Source organism: Watersipora subatra, chromosome 9 (genome assembly GCF_963576615.1).
Source record: "Watersipora subatra chromosome 9, tzWatSuba1.1, whole genome shotgun sequence".
NCBI lineage: Eukaryota > Metazoa > Bryozoa > Gymnolaemata > Cheilostomatida > Watersiporidae > Watersipora > Watersipora subatra.
This window is the reverse complement of record NC_088716.1, coordinates 15,992,365-16,013,843: the sequence shown is the minus strand read 5'-3', so window position 1 is coordinate 16,013,843 and position 21,479 is coordinate 15,992,365. Positions and strand designations below refer to the sequence as shown.

General features: G+C 36.4%; 1 protein-coding gene across 1 annotated transcript; it reads left to right on the top strand.

Annotated features, from left to right (window-relative positions):
- Positions 1–927: 927 nt before the first annotated feature.
- Positions 928–20,767, top strand: LOC137404682 (fumarate hydratase class I, aerobic-like). The gene is made up of 12 exons (XM_068090917.1): positions 928–997; positions 1,472–1,599; positions 1,897–2,035; positions 4,078–4,178; positions 4,710–4,916; positions 5,191–5,317; positions 6,706–6,896; positions 10,509–10,619; positions 14,198–14,404; positions 15,423–15,542; positions 17,323–17,440; positions 20,670–20,767. Exons 1-12 carry the CDS (start codon positions 949–951, stop codon positions 20,765–20,767), a joined length of 1,596 nt encoding a protein of 531 aa, XP_067947018.1. The 5' UTR covers positions 928–948.
- The last annotated feature ends 712 nt before the right edge of the window (positions 20,768–21,479 follow it).

The window sequence follows — 21,479 nt, the reverse complement described above, 5'->3', positions numbered from 1 at the left end:
GCTGGGTTTATGCGTCTGTTATATAACAGTTTGTATGAATAATATGGTGAACGAAAATCTATTTTACATCTGCTTATCATATCCCACTCCATATGTTATGAATCGGTTTTCTTTTATCAGGGAGCTTTAAACGTTGTGTAGGAGGCGTTTTCATTAACACCCAGCTGAAAAATAACTATTCAACGTGTACGTTTCTGTCAGTTTTCACTGTTTATTTACAAACGGAACTAGTACACGATTAGCTTTCCAATATGGCGCATGCATTACGTATCGCTATCAATGTAAAAGTCACGTGATTGTAATTTAATGGCTATTTCATTGCTATTTCAATGCTCGTTCTATTGTATATAACCCAATATCCTAAAGTTTTGTCAGTTATGTTTGTTACCGTCGCTACATCGTTGTTACAAACTAATGATATCCAATACTGTGTCTGGGACGAGTATTTTAGAGCATTGGCTAAAGTAGCTACTCAATTATATTGTTTCAACTCCGAACTCTGACAACGGCAAAATCTTTTCGTTGGTGCCCCTTTATATGGCTAGTTTTATTTATCCAGCACGCCGTACCCCACTATGCAGTGTTGAAGCGACAGTACATAAATGTTTGCATATCACTTTATTGCAAAAACAATTATGCCTTTGAGTTTTGGCAGTTCTTATTGCAAATATATTTTCACATTGGCAAACAATGATTGTTTATGTGTGCTGTACCCTTCAAGGTTTTGCGTTTGGATAATTTGTTCGTTTTTTTTTAATTTTTACTGAAACTCTATGTACTTCATTTTAGATTCAGCATTTTGAATGTTGGTTATTCCTCTATTAGTTTCAATATCCGTTGCAGAATATGCAGTCACTTTCAAAAGGTTTCCTTCGCGCCGGAAATAAGCTGCCACTATGTCTGCTTAGACGGTCAACTGGAACACTTAAGCCATTTTATTACCAGGATATGTTTGAAAACACAGAGCCTCTAAACCCACCTTACAAAAAGCTAACTTGTAGGTTTGCGCACTGTATTCAAAGTTTTATTGTCAGGAATTATTTAAACAGTATTTAAAATTTGGTGCAAACTTATGTTTCAAACACAGTAAGCCTAATTATTTTCAATGTGTGTATGCTGTGCTTAAATTGATGATATTTGTGTTTTAAAGTAAGTTGCTGGAGCTACGTGCAGATGGGTTGTATGCAAAGCTATGCTGCTGTTCCTTGTTTAAAGGAAATTTTTTCAATTTTTGTTTGCTACCAATATGCTAGGTATTATAGTTGTCTGGTACAACGCATGTGTCTTTTAGTACATTTTCAATGTATAATGGAACATACAGACAAGGCTTAACATCTGGTTGTATAAATAAAGGAAAATAAATATTCAAATGTGTCAAAGTGGTAAATACAAATATTATATATGACTATAGTTTATTGCATAGGTCTGATCAGGAATGCAACAGGAAAATCATCCGATTTTCTTTTTTTAGCTGACTTTGTGTCTACAAGCACCTTTCAAAGCAAAAATATGTTGGTGATTGATCCTCAAGCACTGACACTGCTCTGTGAACAGGCTATGGTTGACATATCTCACCTCCTCAGGCCAGCTCATCTTCAGGTATTACTTAAAAACCATGTGTGCAAGCAATTGATTCTTACTAACATGGTTGCTATGGTTGCATAGTGAAGAAACCAAACACTATGAGCACTATTTGGTAGGTTCCCTCATTTTTATTCGTGATTTCCTGTTCCGTATTTATTAGTATTTATTATACTTATTTTTTATATTCCGTCTTTCAGATTTTGACTATCTGATTTATTGTCTGGTTTATTTAGAAACCAAAAGACCTTCCGGTTTTGTAAAATTTTGTGAAATTATTGTTATTTTTACACCTAAGTGATATTTTATTTGCAGTCCCTCTCTAATATTCTCAAAGACCCAGAAGCATCCCCTAATGACAAATATGTAGCTTTAGAGTTTTTGAAGAATGCTAACATTGCGGCTGGTATGGTACTACCTGGCTGTCAGGATACTGGAACAGCCATAATTATGGGTATGCTGTACCAACTTTAGATGTTGCAATTAGATTTAACATGGCTGCATTCAAAATAGATCTGTACTTTTTGTTCTAAAGCTATCTTGAATACATTAAGCCTGGTTGCTATATATGCCGCAAAGCACCGGTGACAGCACCACAGGCTATTAGCAGTGAAATGGGAACCTACGCGCCAGGTACCGCCGATAGTTGCCGGCGGCATCGCAATAGTTTCGCGCTGCTCAAATTTCGCAAGACCGCAGGCAAAACCTTTCCGAAATGCACTGTATGGGTGAAGGTCACCATTATAGAAACGGCGTGGTTAGCGAGCATTTTATTTGATTACGCGATTATGTTTAGCGATACAGCTTATATGTGAACATATGCCGCCGAGCCTAACGCCGCAAACGTTTTGCTGCGCAAGGTACCGCCGGAGTATCTCAATCGATATGGGAACCAGGCTTTACGGGTACATCATGCACACATCGTGTATACATCATGCGTATGTCAGAGACAAATACACATATTTGTAAACAACAAGCTTACAACCGTATTTTAAATAAAATGGTTTTATTTGCATGTTATATAGCATAGATTTAAGTTACACACAATCAATAAAGATTTGAGAAAGTATTATTTTTTATCTAGTTGAAGTTGTCTTCCCGGCAGTGCGTTGCTCACCGATTGTATTCGGAATAATTTCATAGATGCCATTCAGTTGTATAGCAATTTTCTACTGAACTTTTTAAAGCTTGCTTTAACTATCATCTACGACAGTGAAGACCTGAATTTCATCACCTTGACATGGTGGAGTTTCTACGACCACCTCTGATATAACGAGGGTGTTCTCAAGTTCCCTACTCTGTTTTGTGCGTATTTTTAGAGCTTCAAGTCTGTTACTACCTCATACCAAACTTCATCTCAAAGTTTGTTGTCTGTCATTCAGTGTTTATCCAGCTCCTGCTTCATATTGGTTTAGAACACATGAAGAATGCAACCGCAAGTTTATTAACATTCACACCTAACCACAAGGCTAAGACGTTTTTATCATTCTTATCATGTTCATCATATACTCTGTATCCTTTTCACGATTGCACACACTAAATGTGCACTTTTAATTGTTTATTAATATTACCTTTTGCATTTGTTATTTTTGTGAAAGCTAATATTTTGCTACATTACCTATTTTTTAATTTTTAAATGTGTCGTTTCAATTGGGCCGTTACACTCCTATTTCCGGTTTTTCCTTGGCTTGATTGCTAAATCTGTAAAAGCTGAATATTTTTCACATGGATAATAGTACTATCTTGAGTAGGAATAACTTCTACATTCTCTCTGCAGTTAGAGTTGAGTGATAAATGGCGTTAACATGTAATAAAAATAATTTATCGGTCTGAAGACTTTTTTATTACCTGAACAACGCCGGCCATTCAGCTAATTGACTAATAAATTGAGCTTTTGGCAGATCTGGTAATGACTTTTCTATAGCGTTGTCTGACTTGTCTCATTTGTGGTGTCTTTGTATATTCAGTTACTCATATTTACTGCTTTTGGCAAGTCTGTTAATGACTTTTCTATACTGTTGTCCGACTTGTCTCATTTGTGGTGTCTTTGCATATTCAGTTACTCATATTTACTGCTTTTGGCAAGTCTGTTAATGACTTATCTATAGTATTACTTGACTTGTCTCAATTGTGGTGTGTTTGCATATTCAGTTACTCATACTTACTGCTTATGGCATGTCTGTTAATTACTTATCTATAGTGTTGCTTGACTTATCTCATTTGTGGTGTCTTTGTATATTCAGTTACTCATACTTACTGCTTTTGGCAAGTCTGTTAATTACTTATCTATAGTGTTACTTGACTTGTCTCATTTGTGGTGTCTTTGTATATTCATTTACTCATACTTACTGCTTTGGGCAAGTCTGTTAAATACTTATCAAGGTTTAACAAGGGTGCATTCAAAATAGATCTGTACTTTTTGTTCTAAAGATATCTTGAATACATTATGTGCACATCATGCGTACAGAATGTGTACATCAGAATACAATTTCTCAGGAAAGAAAGGTCAGCAAGTGTGGACAGGTGGAGATGATGCGGAGGCCTTGTCACGAGGAGTGTATAACACGTATACGAGTAGGAATCTGCGGTATTCACAGGTAAACTATTAGTTGCTGAATTATCGTCATGGAAACGTGGGCTTTTAATATAATCCTACCCTTGTTATAGCAATAATGGTTCAACATTAGGTCAGTCGAGTTTTGTTGTGATTTTCATATGTTCCAGATTAGAATCGTTTTAGAACGATTCAAAATAAGATCATTCAAATCAAAACACAGTTTAGAACATATTGTGTTAGAACAAGTTAACAAATTTAATTTTTTGCGCAAATATGACGAGATTATGATGTAAAAACTATTGCTTTAGATTTTTGCAATATCCACTGCGCTTAGCACATTTTTCGTGTCTACATGCAACAACCAATTTTGCAAATGTCCGTAATTGGCTCTGTAATTTTGTTTTTTAAAATATATTTCAAACAACAAGGATAAGCCAGCGAATACACACCACTTGGTGACAACTCTGGAGTTTTTTGGCTATAAGATGAATATATTTCACAAAGTATTGAAAGTTATTTTGTAACCTTTATAGAAACTTAAGAGCAAATCATATTTTGCTGCGTATTTCAGGTGGCTCCCCTTGACATGTACAAGGAAGCAAACACTGGCACAAATCTTCCTGCTCAGATAGAGATATACTCTACCAAGGGAGACGAGTACCACTTCCTGTTCATAGCCAAAGGTGGTGGTTCGGCTAACAAGAGTTTTCTCTACCAGGCAACCAAGGCTCTGCTGAATGAAAAGAAACTCATGGAGTTTGTACATGAGAAAATACAGGTTTGGAATATGTGTGTTCTTTACTGCTGTCAACTGTAGGTGGCAGGTTATAAGTGTGACAAGTGTCACGCCTAAATATAGCTTGCAGGAAACAGAATTTACTGTGACATATTTTTTGCGCTTTTTTGAAGGTCATTTTGTTTTTAAAAATTGCTATGGAGTTGAGTTTTTCAATTGGGTTTATTGTTTTTTGGATGTTAGTCTTTGTTCCGATATAGCCTGAGTTCCAATAGGATCATATTGTTGAGCTTAACTGTTCAAGTCACTATTGTAGACTATCGGGACGGCTGCTTGTCCACCCTACCATTTAGCCTTTGTTATTGGAGGAACCTCTGCTGAAATGAATTTAAAATGTGTTAAATTGGCCTCAACGAAGTACTTTGATAACTTACCTACTTCAGGTAAGTATTTTTAAATTCTTCGGCTTTAAAGATATGATTGCGTCAAATTTTAGTTGATTTTAACAGAGAGCATCAATTTTTTCTATCAGTTGAGATGTCGTTTGTTGTTTTAGGCAGTTTCATTGTCAAAATATTTGGAGATTGAAATTGACAAAAATTGACAAAACGCTCAGAAAAAAAGATGCGCCCAGACTTGCCCAAAATGATGTACATGTATATAGTGAAACAGTCCATCTATATTTCTTGTATTCACCTCGGCTATTGCAATAAAAGTCTAGTTCTACGCGGCTCTATTGTCATATATTTTATTTTGTAATTGCTCATGATTGCCAGAATAAAATCTTAAATCTAGCTACAGATACATTATTATAAATGTTTCAAACGCCTCAAATAAAGATAATTAAACTTCTGTCGAATTAGTTTTCTCTAAATACTGTGTAAACATTTGAGTATTGACTACGATTCTGCCAGTCTACGGTAATTAGGTCGTCGAGCTAACTTATTTTATCGCGGCTTTTGTATCAGCTAAGTTCTCAGTTGCTATCCACACTGGAAACTAGTTACTAAATAAAATAAGCTAACGTCATCTTTGAAAAGAATATGTTTGAATATTTGGCGAAACCAATTGCATCCCTAAAAAGTTCGGGTATAATCAACATTATCTAGTCATTATTAGTATCAATTTGTAAAAAGGAATCTACTGGTCACATTTGATTAGTTGATTTAAGTACAAAACAAATGGTTTTATGAATAAACCGACATAGTGAATTCAAAACCATGTCAATTTCTTTGAAATCAATTAAACCACCGATTCTGACAAAGGGTCAATAAAGCCATTCTTGCGCTTGGTTGGCGGATTATGGATTTAGCTGTTGTCACTTAGTAGTGTGGGCATAAAATCTTTTCAGCTCTCAATATTTGTTCCGTTAGAATTGAGTCGAGCTATGCAAAAATACCTGTCATAACAGCTCTGATTACACTTCATAAATCTATCTGTCAGGTGAAATTCAGACAAGATTTCAGCACAGGTGGCAACGGGGCTTTGATGGGTTCAATATGTTCTGCAAATTATATTTTGCATTTTCTTTAACATATCTTGCATATCTAGAAACAAGTTGAAACATTTTCACACTTGTTTCAATGATATCATCAATTAATATCATTGAAACAATCTTACATAATAGCTACTCTGTCAATAGCTAGATTTTTATATGAATTAAAGATGGCCCACAAAGGAGTCCAATAAATATATTCTAGCATACACCAGATACACTTGGTGTATGCTAAAGCCAATATTCAAGCATTTGATACTACCATTCCACGAGTGAGTTTTCTTTAGTAGCTTATCATGAGCTGCCTGTGATTATGTTCCTCTTTCTCATCTACAGGCAATGAACATGGCCGAGCATTCAGGGATGTGCAACTCGAGCAGAAGATACAAGAGATGAGTCAACAGATTGGAATCGGCGCTCAGTTCGGTGGAAAATACTTTGTGCACGATGTGAGAGTAGTGAGACTGCCACGCCACGGAGCTTCCTGTCCAGTTGGTATGGGCGTGTCTTGTTCGGCGGACAGGCAGGTAAGATTGTAAAAGATACAAGTCAACATAACTCCCAGTTTGCAGGATTGGCATCAGCTCACAGTCTAAAGCTCATTTCACCGAGTCTTCACTTGATGGTGAAGTTACGTTCTGAAGAACCCATCGTTAAAGGCTAGTTTACACTATGTCGGTAATCGCAGACACCTCTATGACACAAATATTTTTCACTGACTTCTTACTAGTCCAGTTTTATTCAGACTAATACCCTGACAGTACGATGTGTTGTGAGAAATTGTCAGGTGTGTCAAGAAAGCACATGGAATAAGTTTATGTGAAAAAACTCAAACATGATGGAAGGTGAATGGTTGATGCAGTTGGTAGTGTTCCTGATGGATAAGCTGAATATTGTGGGTTCAAATCCTGTTAGGTGCTATTTTTTCCTAACCTGTATCCATGGATTTGGATGGCTCTTATATCATCTCTATCTATATTTCTCAAAGTTGGTCGTGTGTGCATGTGTCATTGTCCAGCTATAGCTATAGCTATTGAAATATTGGAAATAAAATTCCACAATCTGATGGATTTGAACTCACCCGCTTCACCACTGAGCTATACAAGGCGTATTGATCAAAGACAATATGACATTATCATTTACCGTATACCGTACGCACATGCTAAATGACGTACTATATGATTTGCAACTATGAATTCTATCAACTCTATGAAGCCCGATGCTTTTTCGTGTTTTCGTGAACTTCTAATTTCGGTTTTTCGTAGGGTTCAATTGTTATATCGTGGTCAAGGCCAATTCTTTTCATGTGGACAATTGTATTACCTCCGTAGGAAGAGCCTCGACATTGTCTCTCCGTTCGGTCAGACAAAGACAGTACGATATCTCATTTTTACATTTGTACCAGTATCGAGAGGTACCAGTACCGTCGTATTCCAAGTTTTGATGTATAGCTTCCGGTTGAACAGTAACCTTCAGAACCGAATAAGTTATTGTTATTATTAGTTCAACATATTCAGGAATTTTTTTTTTCTCAGTTCATATTAATTGTATCATTACGGAATCATCTTTTATTGCAATCGTAGCAAGACAGACTTAATTTAGCTATTACTTGCTAATTATTTCACATTTACATTTGAACCCTTTTATAGCTGTCTTATTTTTTATTTGACCTGCACAAAATATTTTCGACTTGCATGAAACCTTTTTCTCATGATATGAAGTTTGAAAGTTAGAATGGCAAATGTTCTTATATGTTAAACACAAACAAATTTTGTCCAAAAATATTTATTGCCCATGCGGGTAGTACAGCTAGTCAATATATAATACCTGGTATTTAGAAAAATGAAATTGTTTTAACCTACCATCACAATTTTGAAGGTCATGCGGATGTCACATGCTATTAATAAACAACCCATAGTCTCAACTCTTGGGATGTCTCGTAATAAAATCTTTGTATAAGAATGTTCACACACTAATGTTAAATGCAAATTATTTGTTCCTTTAGATTAGACTTACTAGGTTAATAGTTGTGTTTCAGAATTTGTTCCTGTGTATGAAATATGTTGTGTTTTCACAACTATTTCTATTGTGTCTCTAATATCTAATCTCGGCTCATGAAGAGAGAGTCGATGGAATATGTCAGAAAAAAAGTGACACGTCGGCTTTTAGTGTAGAAAACCTGCCAGGGAGTGGCAAGACTATACAGTGCACCCTCGAGATACGATGTTAATTCGTTCCAGAGTTGGCATCGTATGGTGAAAAATTCGTATATCGGGGTATAAAGACCATTGTAATTATACAATGCAAACACCCCCTAGTAAAAATCGTCAATTTTCTTTATAAAATGTGTACATATTGACAATTAGCAACAAAATAGTATGTTAACTTTAGTAATTATAGTTACCTACAGTAACTGTATTGTATTTAGTGTATTTTAATGGTTATGATCTGCAATAAAACGCAAAATTATGTGTGTACCAAATGTAGTACGTACGGTAAGTTCTTGCCTTCAAAGGGTACGCGTAACATAAACTTTGAATTCACTTCAAGTAAGTTTAGCTTGCTAAGCCTACACTTAAAACTAAGTTTTAGTATGTATTTTGAACTATTTTACTGAATTTCAACTTTTATTACAAAATTTTATCCTTCAGCAGTTCCTATCTTCACTTTCACTATAAACTTTAGCCTACCTGGTTGAAATCTTTTTCGACCTAAATCAATAAGGACGAGCGATGCAGTTATAGAAAGCGGCCTCTCGCACACTTGACCATTTAATGGCTACCGAAAAGAAAAAGAAAATTATATTTTCTATACTGGACGTACATACCTTTGGAGTAATGTAGCTGGTACATGTAGCGGGTAAAGCAGAGAGGAGACAAAAACGTATCAATGCTAATTATGGTGCTGTACACTTGAAAATAAATTTAAAACATAATGAATTGGAATTTTTAGCACACTAAAAGAAGGTGTCCATTCCTGTCCAATTTTTCTACAAAAAAATTGATGGTGCAATGCAGAAAATTGCTAGCTAGCGCTTGTAAAAGGATCCAGAGAATGTGGTACAGTAGTTTGTCTTGTATGAAACGTGCGCAAGAATCAATGTAACCATACATACAAAGTTTTTACGTATTTATACCCTATGGGGGACAGGGCTTTAGCAAGTTTCAGAAAGTAATGTGAATGCGTCAACTATCTTGAGTAGCTAGTTATATGAGTTACATACATACGATGAATTGTATTCACTTAGGAGATAACAAGCCCACCTGCAAAGACATGGTTAAACAAGAAAATAAACATAAAATCAAAAGGAAACAAATAAAATGAATAAAATATGAAAAACATGCCACACAAGAGATAAATAATATATATTATACATGCATTGTTTTAATGTACCAGTCCACATCAGTAAATTAAACACTTGAAACATTTCTGCAAATGTGGGATTTTTTGTATCTTCTACATCCTCGCCTTTACAAAATGGTTGCTCCTTTTGAATGCTGATCGCGTGCATGACCTAGCTCATTCATATCTTCAGTCGGAAGCTCTTTCTTGTGCTTGCTTTAATGGAGTTCTTGTTTTAATAATAATTGCAAATGCTGATTGGTTACGATCATATTCCTTGACAATGTTAATAATACGGGTCCCTTCTTCTTATTTACGACATCCAACTTTGTTGACATAGAAATAATTTTTCCTTCGTTTTGTAACGTTTGTATCGGTCTCAGATTCCATAGATAAAGAATTAAATGTAGATAGTTGTAGTTATATACGTATGCTGACTTGAAAGTTTATATTAAAAGCTATAATAACGCTGCAAATGTATATTTGCTCTTGTGTATTTTACACGAAATTTTCCACGCGGACATGAGAGAAGTCGATCATCGTGTCTCTTCTAAACGTTTTAAGAACGTTTTCGGCAAACTATATTTCGGTGTCTTTTTTATTTCGACGCGTGTTATGAGCACACCGGCGGCCAAATTTTTCCTCGGGCGAACCTTTTTTCAAATTCGTATGGTGAAATAAAATTCGTATAGCGAGGTGAAGATATCACAATATTTGACTTCGTAAGGTGAAAAAATCGTTTATCAGGGTAATCGTATCTCGAGGGTGCACTGTATTTAGATGTATATTATTGGTAGGTTTTGGGAAAGATCACATCTGAGGGTGTATTTCTTGAACAGCTTGAAACAGACGTTCAAAAATATATGCCTGATGTTATCTCACAGTCCCTCAGCTCTGATGTTGTGAAGGTAATGATGTCCTATATCTATCTACTATGTAAACGGCAATCCGTGTGTGGGTGTATTTGTCCACTTTATAGAGCGGTCTCTCCTTTTTTCGTCATACGGATTTCGGTCGCACGAAGCGAACTGAATTAATATGAGTAGTAAATACCGTACTTTCGGACTATTAGCCGCTACTTTTTTCTGATGATTTGAGTCATGCGGCTTATATAAGGGTGCGGCTATTCTGTGGTCTTTCTTTCACCGCTAGGGCGCATTGACCGAAATCTCCAGTTAGTGCGCCTCTAGCGGTAAAAGAAAAAACGAAACAATGCCTAACGGTACTGTTCCGTTAGGTACTGGGTTAAAAAGCGTAGGTTAATACGGAACAGTGCCGTTAGGCGCTCTTCCGTTTTAAACAGCAAAGTTGATGCCGTGTTAAAAAGCATCGTCCTGAGTTCTGCGGCTTATACAAAGGTGCCTATACAGCTATACAAATGTACTACTCATTAAATAAATTAATTAGTAGTAATTTACATGTTTAATTAATATTTACTGCCAACGAGAAAGGTCACCGTGAACGTTTGTTTTTTTCAGGCCACCTAGACAATTTTTTTGCGTTTTATCAATAAATTTGTACTTCAAAAAGGCAAATACTCTCATTCAATGTTGTATTGTCTATGAATTGCCATACCTCCACTACTTAAAAGGGTTGGATTTTCCACTGTTCGTGATACTAAACATGTTCATTTCCTTCAGCAGCTGAGTTACTAATTTTTTTCCAGCTACGAGTACTGTAACTTGCTACTACAGAACTTGCACGGGTACTCCGAGCGTTGCGCTAGGCGATGGTGAGAAAAAAAGGAGCAGCTGGTATCGACTTACTGTCACCCTGCTTTAGCCATGACCAGCTGTTCGTCGCCTACTCCAAAGTAGGCACAAGCCGAAAACTGTTTGTTCATACACCCGACAGAAAAACAAAAAATTTTGTCTATTCGCAAGTGTTGTGTTGAACTAAGATTGTGTTATTGTTGTGTCATGCTTGCATTGAGTTAACATTATGTTATTGTTATGTCATGCTATGTTCTTCATGTTCTGCTACACCTACATATTATCCACATGCAGCATTTTCTAACATATTTTTCAGTATATATTTCCTTATTGTATCTTATAAAAAGGCTATCATGTTGGCGTTATGTTTTATTATTGTAAGGTGCTAATGCTGTATCTGCCTTGACATCGTACTGTTTGTGCTGTTATCCCACGAACAAACGAGCGGAAGCGAAGTATGAGAGTTTTTATGATAAATGCATGTGCACACAACTTACGAAAATTATTCATCAACAATGAGACGAACCCCTGTCTCGAAATTTCATCAACAAATTTAACCATCGTTTTGTAGATTAGTTAAAGTATAATAACGATACAAAACACATATAAGCCTATTTAAATATATTACCAAGTCTTTGTAAATTATCAAAATTCTCTTAAAACTTACCCATCTGATCGGATTATACACAAATAGACAGATTTATTAGGACAAAAATCGTCACAAAACGCTTGAAAAGCTCGGTTTCATAAAAGTTAAGACCGGAAATTGAAACGCCGGGCGATAGAGAATAGAACAATTAAGTCGTGCGCATTTCGCGAAAAAATAACGTGCACATTTCACCAGTTTATGGCATTGTCGACGGTTTCCGTAATTAACGTAGGAGTACTGAAATCGTTTCATTTTTGCCGATTTCAAACTGACATTTTAGATACTTGAGTACTTTGGTATTCTAACTGATGTCCAACGCAGTGTAAGTAAAGGAAATGACGATATTTTTTTTAACGATTCTTATGAGATTATTACGATATTTAATTATAAGTTTGGATGACTACAGAACAATGACTACGTAGTACAGATTTTCTAAAAATCTATATAAATATCACAACTTCTTGATATTGCTAACTATGACTAATGTAAACAAAATTGTGCATTGGTTTTATATTATTACTATATTAATAGTATCGATTATTCTAATAATATCAGTGCATTTTACTTCTAATATTGGCCAATATTGTATTTCTCCTATTGCAGGGGGAGAGATATAAACATATAATCTTTTCCTTTCATTATTGCTGTTTGTTGTATATAATAACACCCACACCCAGTACATTACAGCTACCATTGCAGTTATGCTATTGCACTGCAGTGCCATTTGACTGCTAATATTGCATTTCTCAACCATCAGTACCCTTTCGTTTTTTTCAATATCACTTTGGTCGTGGGCTGTATGACAGTGGAATTTCTAGTACATATAAATTTTATCGATACAACCGCATTACTGTTTTTATATACGATGTCAAAGCACAGGTTATAGACGAAGAACTGGTGAGCCATGATTAGTGTTTTAAGCCTGTAGGTAGAAGTCTCCATTCAATAAATGCTGGCGAAAGCAAAATATTTTGTAGAATTTTTTGAAACATGCAAAATTTTTCAATACTGCAAGTTTGAAGAATTCCAGTTTGCCTAGCAATGTCAATTTCATTATCAGTTATCTGTACACAAGTAGGACAACTCCATGATGTGGCGTCACTCAGGGAGTTTTTTCGCCCCGAGTGCAGCGAGAGTCTTCAGGCGCGGTGCTCCGGATGAATGTGATGGCAAGTGCGAGGCGACTTATTGCGAAGCGATTGAGTACTAGGCGATTGATTGCGAGTGAGAGGCGATGGATTGCGAGGCAAGTGCAAGGCGATTGATTGCAAAGCGATAGAGTGCGAGGCGATTGATTGCGAGGCGATTGATTGCGAGGCGATTGATAGCAAGCCGAGTGCGAGGCGATTGATTACGAGGCGATTGCAAGGCAAGTGCGAGGCTATTAATTGCTAGGCGATTGATTGTGAGGCGAGTACAAGGCGATTGATTGCGACGCAAGTGCGAGCCGATTGATTGCAAGGCAAATGATTGCGAGGCGATTAATTGCGAGGCGAGTGTAAAGCCTGGTTCCCATATACGCCGCAAAGCACCGGCGACAGCAACGCAGGCTATTGCGATAAAATGGGAACCTACACGCCGCGGATCGCAGTGCACCGCCGGTGGATGCCGGCGGTGCACTGCCGAGTCAGGGACTCGGTCCGCCGAGTCAGGGACTCGGCGACAAAGGTGCGCCATCGTCAACTGTAAAGTAACTGTCAACTGAACTCAGGACCTATCTATTGGTCTGCAGGCAGGCAGTCTGTCCACTAAGCCACACATGCTTCTTGCGATGCATTGGATTAATTATGCAGATAGTCATTAAGATTTAAGATACACATACCACTGTGGTGTGGCGCATAATGTCACAAAATCTGGCTTCACGGTCTGGCCAGCTCATGGCTCTTATTATAGTAAGTTTAGCTATATACTAGCTTAAGTTAGTCAAATTTGCCAATTTGCTAAATTTGTCATTGGTAACTTAGTGAACCTAGCCAATGGCAACTACATAACCTGCCACTGTTTATAAGCTGGTTTTATTACTCGTGCAATGCCGGACATTCATCCAGGATATGTAGAAAACCGTGTCATACACTCAATGCAACAACTGCAGATCATCTTTTATTAAAATATTTTTTGTCTGCAGATCAACCTAAACAAGCCCATGTCTGAGATACTCTCCGATCTGAGCAAACATCCTGTCAAGACCAGGTTGAGTTTAACAGGAACTTTAGTGGTAGCCCGAGATATTGCTCATGCCAAGCTTAAGGAGAGGTTAGACAATGGAGAGGGCATGCCTGATTATATGCTGAAGTATCCAGTCTATTATGCAGGACCTGCTAAGACACCAGAGGTAGTTAATCTAGCCTAGTTTACAGGAAACGTATAAATACATCTGTAGACTGGGTTGGTAAAGATATCAGAAGTTTGGTTAGACTGAAATCACTCTCTGAAAACTTTTCTGGTAGTCTATTAAGTTATGTATGAATAATTTGTATTTGTTTGTCTGTCTGTTTGTCCTCTCTAGAAATTTGCATTTGGCTTGTTATGATACTCCCCCAGGTTTTAGACACAAGTTTTTTTAATTAAAAAAATAAAAAATTCAGTCCATATGAGGTTTGAACACATGACACTCAGCTTATTGGACTGATGCTTCAACCAACTGAGCTACTCAGCTACCTTCCAAAAACCTCAAAATAATTGTGTCATTGCCCATTTAGATAAATTACTCATTTCAGATTTTTCAACATCTAGAAGTTTCTTGAAGGTTATATTAAGGGAAGATCTTACATTGCCACTCCCATTTATAGTTTTTCATTGAACAAGACAACGTTGCTTCATAGTATATCCAGAGATTAGTGTTCATATTCAGCGAGAGTGATAATTATTGTAGAATATGATAAGATTGATGAATAAAGTTGAAAATTAACCAAATGCGAATTTCATTCTATAGGGTGACTCTCGCAACACTGAGTATTTCTACTAGTTATATTAAAAATGCTTTTTCACAATAGTGTCTGCCAGGTAGGCTTATGGTCACAGAGTCTATATACTGTAAACAGTTAGCCGCAGGGAACTTTTTAAAGCGATATATAAACTATATAAAGCTGAATATTATTCACCATATAATATTGCTTGATGAAGATTTTACTAGTCTTAGTTTCTTGTTTTAAATTCTTGACATATTATGTGTAATGTATGTTTTTGCTACATGTATCACATTTTCTATTTCTATCAAGTTAGAGTTGTTCTCTTAAATCTCCAGAGTAGGACGATTACAAATGTAAGTTTCTTTGATTTTTTAACTAATTAATGAAATCTGCCGTCATGGAAACTATGAGGCTATTTTGTATTGCTGCTGATCATTGCAGGGTTATGCCAGTGGCTCATTTGGACCAACAACAGCTGGACGAATGGACTCCTATGTTGAAGAATTCCAGGCTGTTGGCGGCAGTATGGTCATGCTTGCTAAAGGAAACAGAAGTAAGGCTGTAAGTATGACAACTCCTGACATGTACTTATATGGGGAATATATACCGTAAAACCTTTATATGAACATCACCTCTATTTGATCACCGCTATGGAAGAAGGGTTGAAAAATAGAGCGCCACCCTCTATTTGAACACCACCTCCATTTGACCAGTAGTTTGACTATGTTTGATTTTTATGAACCCATAGTACCAAGTGATCAGTAGAAAAGTGTCCACAAAATCATATTCATAATGAATTGTTTACATTAACAACAATCATTGTCTCTCAATTCTCTTATTGTCCACTCCAAATCTTTGCAATTGTTTCGTTAAAACTCTGAAAGCAGCACCATAGAAATAATGAATAACGATCTCAGGCTAATAATATTTCCTTGCTTAAAGCGGCCTTTTAATTCGAAGAACATGCATATAAAAACGGTTTGCAAGTTTTGGGTCAAAGGTTACGCTTAGTGTGCAAACCTTTACACATTGTATTTGTGCTAAACACAGGGCGTAAAAGTTTTGCTCTCCCAAAAAAATTGTTTGGGCGCTAATATCCACTAGTTCAGCAGTGCAGAAAAAAAGTTGAGGCCAGAAGACATTGTGAAAAGTATTGGACAACTAGAAGGTGTTTGTTCCATCGAAAGCAACAATCAGAATGGAACTATCCGAGTAAACGATGGAAATATTTTTGTTTTAAAAATGGTAATTTGTGTTTCTGCATGTAATATACATGTAAGTATGGTTCGTTTATGTCACTTGTTCATGAATATATATTTATAGCATTTCATAGATTATCGTTATATAACTTATATATTTGCAAATTTATAGCATATTATTTAATAGGATCATTGCGGTAATCCGATCATGCAATGGATCGATACTCATAACTCCACTTATATTGCACTTAGTTTTAGTTAGTTAGTTTCAGCTGCAAACTATAGCAAACATATCTGTGAGTGCAATCATCTTTTATTCAACTATGTTAAATATAGATATAAAATAAAAATATATCTTCAAATTTAGAATGAAATACAAATTGAAAATGCCAACAAATTGCAAAGAAAGACACAGGCTATAATATCATCGCAGGTCAATTGCAAGCGATAGATATCAACTGGTAGCGATATTTCTCAGTTTCTCTATGCATATTTACTAAGAGATTTTTGACAAGTTGGAGGTGAGTTAGCAGATTTATTGCATCCAAGAGGTTTGATATCGCTCCACCGGAAAAACAGTGAAATTATAGGCGAGATTCGTTTCACCCGTAATAGAACTAAATTTATTTTTCCTAATTTCTTACGGGCCATTTGAAAAATACACCACCAGTCTCTATTCGAGCACCCCCTCCAATTGACTACTTCTAGTCTTCTATAGAGTAAGGGTTGAAAAATAGATCGCCATGGCGTTCAATTAAAGGTTTTACGGTAAGTACAAGATTTACAAGAGGCTATTATATGTCTGACAATAAGATGTATTCAGAAAGCGCTCATCAATAGGCCATGATTGTGACAACTGCTAACAGGATTATTTGTATGACAAATGCTCATAAACTTATGATATTTTGTTGTAAATGATACAACTATTAATTTCTAGGCAATATAATTAAAATAACTTTAAAGACGTTTGGTTTTAAACTGGAATTATCTTGCCTTTTTTATTTGACAACGCTTGTTTTCCGCTAAGTTTTACAGGTGATGTTAGTTTGTACTTTTTTAGGAAAAGCATATGCCTTCCATTCTTTTTTATCTTGGTTAATAGGCTAATATTTGTGTTCACAGGCAAATATCTTGTCTTACAGGTAACGAAGGCGTGCAAGACACATGGAGGATTCTATTTAGGGTCAATAGGGGGCCCTGCGGCAGTCTTGGCTCAAAACAGCATTAAGAAGGTAGAGGTGCTGGAATATCCAGAACTCGGTAGGTTTTTCTACACAAACAGTTTTCTACGTGTTTGTATGTAGCACCATCCTTCCTATTTGCTTGGTTCATTGTGGTAGTCGCTGACAGGACAGCTTTTTGTAACCTCGTTAGTTTTAGATGTTTTTAACACTAATTTCATTTGGTATATATACATACATGTACATTAGCTGTGGTACCTGGCCTTGCCCGGGTATTAAAAATCAGCTTATAAACAGTTAGAGGTATTGAGAGTTGCCTGCCATTTGCTATTGGCCTGGCACATTGCCAATGGAAAATTTGTGCAAGCTTACTAATAAGAGCTACGACTTCTACGGAGTTACACTATGACTTTACGTCATGACTGAAAGCGCTAGCCTATTTGCTTCCATATAGTGACATACTGTATATTGCCTCGGGAATTGATCAAGCGCTGTTGCTCAGTAAGGCAGCTATTATTTTTTATAGCTATTAAAATCTAGGAATGAAAGATCTGCTTCATGCTGAATTTGATCTCGGAACCTCCCGTTCACCAGGCGATTATCTAACCAGCGAAGCTACGCGAAGATGCAATGGATTCGTTAGGCGATATTAGTCATTATGCCAGTTAAAATACCCATAGCACCCTGCGTTACGCAAAGTCACTAAAGCTTGCTCTTGCGGCTCTTATTAGTAAGTTTAGCAATAGGATAGTAGCCTACCTAAATTAGTCATTGACAATGTGCCAGGCTAATGGCAAGTGGCAGGCAACTACATCACCTGCCAATGTTTATAAGCAGTTTTAATACCCGGCAACCCCGGGTATTCAGCTAGTATTTGTATACAGTATGTAACTACATAATATGATATGTAGCAGTAGATAGTTATGATACGTTATGTTCAAAAGTAGCTCTATGACTAAACATAAATAAGTCAAGGTAATTCAAAGCTACACTAATAATAATAAGTGGACTGTTTGTTTAGACTAAAAATTATCTGAAAAGTTGAATTTTTGCCCAACTACTAATCTATTTCATGGTGTCACTCATCAGGTCTCTTTGTTATACATAGTATACTAGGGGAATGCCTGGCGTTGCATGAGTAATAAAAAAATTTATGCACAGAAAGTTTATTTCCATTTCACATATAACAACAGTTACCATTCCAACTTTCAAATTTCATATCATGAGAAAGTTTTTGCTGTAAAAGAGTTTAAATGTGAATTAATAAGCAAGTACAGTGCACCCTCAGGTAGCCTGTCTTGACAAACTGTTTTTTTTGCGGAGTTGTCTCTCGTCGAGTTGTCGGAGTTGTCTGATACTGTCTGATACAAAAAAAGAAATAAAACGGACTGAGCGCACAAATAACGACATATTTAGTCGCTGTTTTTGCCTAAGTTCTCAAGTTCTACTAAAGTTTACCGCAGAGACTGGTCGCTGGTTAACCGTTGTAATCTTATATTTTCTACATAAACTTTTGCGCGAAACTCGTTATGATTACCAATGGAGCGACCGACACAACATCGCAACCAAGCCGCATAGACGGAAGAGAACAACTCACTATAAGTGCAGCTGATGCATCAGGTGCAGTACGTCTTGTGACAAGCTGTTGTGTTGCTCGCCCGCTCGACGGCAGAACAACTCTGCAAAAGCAACAGTTTGTCAAGACAGTCTAACCCTCGGGATACGATATTGATCCCTTCTAGTAGTTGACATCGTAGGGTGAAAAATTCGTATGTAGGGGTATAGAGACCATTGTAATTATACAATGCAAACATCCCCTGGTAAAAATCGTCAATTTTTATAAAAATGTGTACATATTGAAAATTAGTAACAAAATAGTATGTTAACTTTAGTAACTATAGTTACCTACAATAAATGTTTGTATTCAAGGTATTTTAATGGCTATGATCTGCAATAAAATGCAACATTAAAATGTGTGTACCAAATGCAGGATTTACGTATAACAAACTTTCAGTTCACTTCAAATAAGTTTAGCTTACTAAACTCACACTTGAAACCAGTTTGAAAGTTTCAGTATGTCTTTTAATTATTTGACTGAATTTCAACTTTATATCACAAAAGTTTTGTTCATCAGTTTTTGTCTTCGCTATAAAATTTAGCGCGTCTGGTTAAAACCTTTTTCAACCTAATTCAACAAGTAAGGCCGAGCGATGCAGTTATCACAAGCAGCCTCTCGCACACTTGACCATTTAATAGCCATTGAAAAGAAAAATGAATTTTTATTTACTATGCAGGACATACGTACATACCTTTGGAGTAGCGTGACTTGACCTGGTACATGTAGCGAGTAGAGCAGAGAGGTGGCAAAGATTTATCAATGCTAATTATGTTACTGTACACTTATACAAGTAAATAAATTTAATACCTAATGAAATGGAATTTGTTAGCAGGCTAAAAGAAGTTGTCTAATTCTGTCCAATTTTTTATAGTTTTTTATTTTATAATTTGCATAATAATGTTATAATAATTTTATATTTTCCAATAGCTCTCAATAGTGGCACTAACCTAGCTCTACCCCTCATAATAGGCACTATTTCGCCATCATCATAACCTCTCCTCTCAGCTGCACTTCCGATACATAAATTCATTTCTTCTATAAATGTCTCCCACGCACCATCACCATGCTCACCAAACACCAACTTTGGATAACCGATCTCCATCACGTCACAACGCAATATATTTTACGCCACTAACTCACTCTACATCTTCCGTTTAATTTTTTTATTCTCAACTTCCACAGCTGAACGAATAAGAAATTTCTGTACCTCTCCAACACTTGACACTTCACTGCTTCAACGCCTCACAGCCTCACAACTCGTCGGCAAAACACTACACTACCACACCTCACCTGCACGCCCGTGAAAGGGTCCTGTCAAACGTTAAACTAATAACACAACCAGAAAATTAGTGCTAACGATAACACCACAAAAAATCTAGAATTTTGTCAACTGCACCATGTTATATCAATAAATAGACTTACACGAAGAAGGCGAAGAAGACATTCCGTCTTTCGTTACACTTCCTTATATACTCCCCACACTGCCTTATACTACCTAATCTACTAGCTTTACCCACTAGCTTTATTCACTAGCTTTATCCAGCTTTATTCACTTACCGTAATTGTCAAGACCACCTGTACTGCTTGTGAGCCAAGACCACCTGTGAGCTCAGAGGCCAATATAGCCTGTGCCTAACAAATCTCATAATACAACAACTTTCATTATTGCGCTGGATTGGTTACTCTTTAGGAATGGAGGCAATATGGAAGATTGAAGTTGAGGACTTTCCAGCTTTTGTTGTCGTTGACGACAAAGGAAATGACTTTTTCAAGGACTGGCAAATGTAGGCATCGCAGTACATTTTCTGCATATCTAGTAGCATCAGTTCATGATCATATGTCGACTAGCTGCAGTTGGGCTCTATTTTGGACACTCAACAAATTTTTTAAAGAACCTGGCTATACTAGCAAGTGCACTTCTATTAGTATTAGCTGTTACATAAGGTGGCTTCATTGCTTAGCAACAATTTGTTTTCAACTCAGTCAATAGTTCTGTTGCTAGGTGAATAGTTTGTATTGGTATTTTTTCAGGAATTTCATTTATGAACCTTCTCGTACACCAACGTTTATTTAAAATGATGAGCGCCCTGGTTTATGTTTCTGAGTGCTTTCTACACATATTTCTGGTGTACGGTATTTAAAAGAATTTGCGCATGTTTTGTGTTATAATCATAAATAAAAATAAAATTATATTTGCTATTGATACAAACGTGATATTCGTATTTGTGATTCAGGCTCGCCTTAGAAGGGGTCATAGGTCAAAAGCCCCAATCCAGTTAGAATCTTTAGAAACTCAGCTATATATTAACTGACCAGTTTTTGTCATAAGTAATGAGCAGCGAAGGTTTGCAGGGACCGAACAATAGAAGTGTGGGTTGTTCACCACCCGCTTCCCAATTAAAAATATTACCCCAATTCTTGGCTACATTAAAATAATATTTGTTTAACAACTGCAAGACAAGACTGTTCAAATTTAATTATCAATATCATTGCGGTGTCT

What these genes read in the sequence shown, in the direction of transcription:
- LOC137404682 (XM_068090917.1), top strand. Translation starts at nt 949, where the DNA reads ATGTTTGAAAACACAGAGCCTCTAAACCCACCTTACAAAAAGCTAACT. An exon ending in GGAATCTGCGGTATTCACAG is followed by an intron (nt 4,179 to 4,709) that starts GTAAACTATTAG and finishes TGCGTATTTCAG; the next exon opens with GTGGCTCCCCTTGACATGTA. An exon ending in GCTGGAATATCCAGAACTCG is followed by an intron (nt 17,441 to 20,669) that starts GTAGGTTTTTCT and finishes GTTACTCTTTAG; the next exon opens with GAATGGAGGCAATATGGAAG.